At 40.2% G+C, this 4,125-nt stretch overlaps 1 protein-coding gene across 1 annotated transcript in view; it reads right to left on the bottom strand.

Moving 5' to 3' along the window:
* Window positions 1–1,444: 1,444 nt before the first annotated feature.
* Window positions 1,445–4,125, bottom strand: part of LOC107097860 (cytochrome c oxidase subunit 7A2, mitochondrial-like) — a 16,499-nt gene continuing 13,818 nt past the window's right edge. The window contains exons 2-4 of the mRNA XM_015395183.1: window positions 3,719–3,805; window positions 2,522–2,606; window positions 1,445–1,626 (exon numbers count right to left, since the gene is read on the bottom strand). Coding sequence (XP_015250669.1) covers window positions 1,568–1,626; window positions 2,522–2,606; window positions 3,719–3,805 — 231 coding nt within the window. The 3' untranslated portion in view covers window positions 1,445–1,567. The remainder of the gene's footprint in view (window positions 1,627–2,521; window positions 2,607–3,718; window positions 3,806–4,125) is intronic.

Genomic DNA, 4,125 nt, shown 5'->3' with positions numbered 1-4,125 from the left:
TAAAAATAAGTAGTAAAGTAAAGTAAAAATATCAGAAAAATCTACTTGAGTACAGTAACGAAGTATTTGTACTTCGTTACTTCCCATCTCTGGTTATTTGGGTCCCAGGTAGCAACCACTGGTGAGAATGGTGCACTCTTTGCCACTCACCAGTGTAATGTGCAAGTTAACCAACAGATGGTGCTGATAAGCCTATGCTGTTCAACATGTAGGTGTCGTTTTCTTTGAGTGACCATTACTGTGGGGCGACAGTGGCATCAGATGTTGGCTCATCCGATGCCGGCTCAAGCTCAGGCTCCAGCTTTCAGTGTTGTTGTGTCCTCGGACATGACACTTCATCTGCATTGTCTATGGATATTGGTCAGAGGGCCAAGTGGCACCAGAGCACAGCAGCATCGCTTTTGTAATTGAGCCCCCGGGCAGCTTTGGCTACAATATAACCTGCCACAAATGTGAATGTGAATAGGTCAACGACTGTATGTATTGTAATGCACTCTGGTCAAGTCTTCTGACCTAAAAAAGCGCTATAAGAACAGGCCATATGTACAGAGCATTTTATTCATGTGTCCTCACCACAGCTTGTTGCATTTTACAGTCAGAGACACCTCTCCTTTACAGTCTGATTGTTATATTTGTTGAAAGACCTTCTAACCGTTTGTCCAATGTCGATTCTCTTTGATCTGTTCCAACAGCTCTTTTGTATAGACCTTTGATCACAAAGATCACAGCTGAATGGTTTCTCTGAGTGGATCCTCATGTGAATGGGCAGATGGTCTTGCTTTTTGAAAGATTTACCACCACTTAAAAATTGAAAAGTCTAGTCCACTCCATTTTTCTTCCTCATCTCTGAAACATCAAGAAAAGCTTGAGGACGGAAAACAATTAGATTAAAAATTATGTGAAAGTAAAATGTGACTCAGGCTTTAGGCTACTCAAACTACGGCAAGCAGTAGTTTGTATGTTGTGTGAAAAGGGAATCAAATTGCCTGACCGTCACACTCAATGCATGAACCTTGTCAGCCCTGTGAAGGTGTGCTGGACCAAAAACACGTCTTAGAGTTTTTTGGATATTGGCATTTAGACTGGAGTTGAATCAGATCATAAAGACTCATACAAGCCTTTCTAGACCTAGAACTATCAGAACAGCAACACAAAGTCCTGTCTTTTCAATATTTTTTTCCCTTTTGATAGTACTGCCCTCAGCCCTTCAGAAGTCTTCAAGTGGAAGGAGCCATCCTTAGTAGTTCACAGTTTGAGTTGCTAACTTATTTAACTGTTTAGTAGTCTGACATTAGCAGAGCTAATACTTCGATTAGCGGAATATCTGATAGAGAAGCTAATGTGTTTGTTAGCTGTGCATGGCACTGCCTTCCTCTGGTCTAACTACAGTTTTCCCTCTATTTCTCACTTCAGAAAACAAACGGAAACAAAATAAATTCAAACAGGTTTTATTTTCTGCAGTTTGAACATGAACATCAGTGCATGCTGGAGAAATGAAGTAAAATCACACACAGGAAGTTTAGTGTAAGGCTGGGCTGCTTGGTGCAGATCCTGTCCGTCTCCATCTTTATGACTTCTTCTGTGGCATAGAGGCAACAAGCAGCCAATACAGAGAGTAACAGGTTCCTGCAGAGAACATGGAGGCCATGTTGTTAGTGTTGGCAACGTGCCATTCAGATAAAGCTTATGTTGGCTCTTTGACAGCAACTGATCTGTGTACATTGTAGAGTTAGGAAGCTGAGGCAGAGGCATTTCTTGCAAGAAATAATGTTCAAATGTATTTAACATCCTCGGATGGTGAGATAGAGCTCTCTGACTGAGGCATTTCAGTCCGTACATTTACACCTTACAAAATCACACGCACACTCTCCCCAGGGGAACCAACCCAACCCCTGCATAAAGATCTTTCTCACACTTAAACATTTTGGTTATTCCCAAGAAAAGACGCTTCAATTCATTAAGGACATACACTTTAGCCAGATTAACACCCATTCACCTCATGAAGGAGGCTGTGTGAACTCATTCTTGTCTCTCATGACCCTCCCTTCAGCCTTATCTAGAGTAGGGAGGCAACTGCTTTCTTTCATCCCCCCTCTTAACTCCATAACTTAACTCCAGCATACAGACTTCTAAATAATCACCCCTATGTATGGCAGAAGGAATAATTTGCCTCCACAACATGAACGTTCATAAACTGGCAGCTCAAATTCAACAAGATTCTTACTTGAAATAATGGAAAGAGCTGTATTTGTAGAGAAAAAAAATTTTTTTATGACTTTTTATTGTTCATAATATCCACAGAAACCAAGAGAACCCAGTAACTCAAGGACATAAAGAACTGAGCTGACTTTTAAATCATGAATCACCAGGATACTGGGTCTCCAAGAACCTGGAAAAGTGGCCACCTTCTCAGCCAGATGTTTACTTATTTTAAGTTTTCTGTAACCTGTGCTTGTTCTTTGCTCAAGCAGCTCTTCTGACCAATTGATTAAAGTCATTGAGAGAGATATTTTAAATTTACCTGCAAGGGTCAGCGCCATGGTGGCCCTGTAGAGCAGGACGTCAGTCGTTCCTCCCTTGATGTGGACCGGCAGCCCGTTGTCCTCCTGTAACCATAGCAACCACAAGGTAACATCTCACTGACCTTTGAAGGATGAAATCTAAAGTACTGGTGTTTAGTATTTAACAAGCTCAGAAAGCTAAAGGGCGTATAAGCCAATGCCCCAGTTTAAAACCAGTCTTCCTACACTGGAGATGCAATCAGCTGGTTTCCCTTAGATGTAAAACTCTGAACCAATCTGACTGTATGATCTGGTTGAATTGTCACTGTAAAGTGCCTTGAGATGAAGTACTGTGAATTGAAGCTATGTAAATAAACTGAATTTAATAAATTACCATAACTAAGCAGATGACCGTCAACTGTACATTACCATGTCACCAGATGACCATGATTCTACTACAGCAACAAGTAAAAATCAATTAATGGACGTGTCAAAATTCTCTTCAGATGAATGTAAAGAGAACTGAAGTAATAATTTTTTGAACAAAAAAAAAAAGAAAAGAAAACACAAAATTTGGCTTCAGTTAATTCAGTTTTACTTAACCGGAAATAATTTTTCTTTCATTTTTTTTTAACAGAGAGGAAAAGCCCAGTACCAAAGTTATCTCAGAATAGAACTGGTTTTGACAAAATTCCCAGTTTCACCAAATGATCAACAAAATCATTGTGCGGGAAAAAAAAAATCATACACCAACTAAGATCCTTTTACCCACAGCTTTCCTTCACAAATTTCTGGAAAAGTTTAAAAGTTAGCACATCACTTCAGTTACTCTGGCTAGAAACCACCAATGAAGCTCCAAATCTGAACACGAGTTTAGAGCAGTCTTCTGTCCAATTTTTTCCTACATTTTTATGTGTGTATATTAATAATTTATCTTTTAATATTATGTAATATGTCATCATATTCATGTTTATTCTCTTTAATTATTCGTGTTGCCTCTATGCCACTGTAATGTACGTTTTTTTCCCCCCACATGTACAACATTTTAACTTATGCGCATTAACTTTTTCATCTCTTTCTGATGTCTTCCAGATGAGTTTTAAACTTGGATGAGCTCAGTTGCTGGTGTACCTGAGGAACTGAACTTGTCATCATGCTGTTAAACCTGCTTGGAGAGAAGCTACAAGGTGGATGATTAGACTCAGAGGAGGTCTTACCTGGAAGAATTTCTGGGCCTCAGGAACTTTGTTCCTCAGGTGTCTGCTGGAGCTGCTGAAGGCCCGGCTGGCCACAATTGGAACTTTCTGGAAACACAGACAAACCCGGACACCAATTTAGAACCAGCTCAGATCAAACTCAGCAGATACATCGTCTGACTGACCTCTGGTTGTGTCTATAGCCCTATTAACTTTTTGAAATCATGCATAGATTGGTTTGAGTACGATATCAGAGATAACTGTTGAATGTAAATGGCACTAACAACTGAACTGGACCGCGCCAGACACAACCAAAATGTACTAGTTCATCAGTAGGGCTCGGCGCGGTTCAATTCTGGTTTTGTTCTCAGATAACAAAGCGCATGAGCAGACCGCGTCATCTCCTTACAGTCAGCCTCCGTAATCAT

Source organism: Cyprinodon variegatus, unplaced genomic scaffold, assembly GCF_000732505.1.
Source record: "Cyprinodon variegatus isolate N-32 unplaced genomic scaffold, C_variegatus-1.0 Scaffold729, whole genome shotgun sequence".
In the NCBI taxonomy this organism is placed as follows: Eukaryota; Metazoa; Chordata; class Actinopteri; order Cyprinodontiformes; family Cyprinodontidae; genus Cyprinodon; species Cyprinodon variegatus.
The sequence above is the reverse complement of the archived record's forward strand: the minus strand, read 5'-3'. Positions and strand labels throughout refer to the sequence as shown.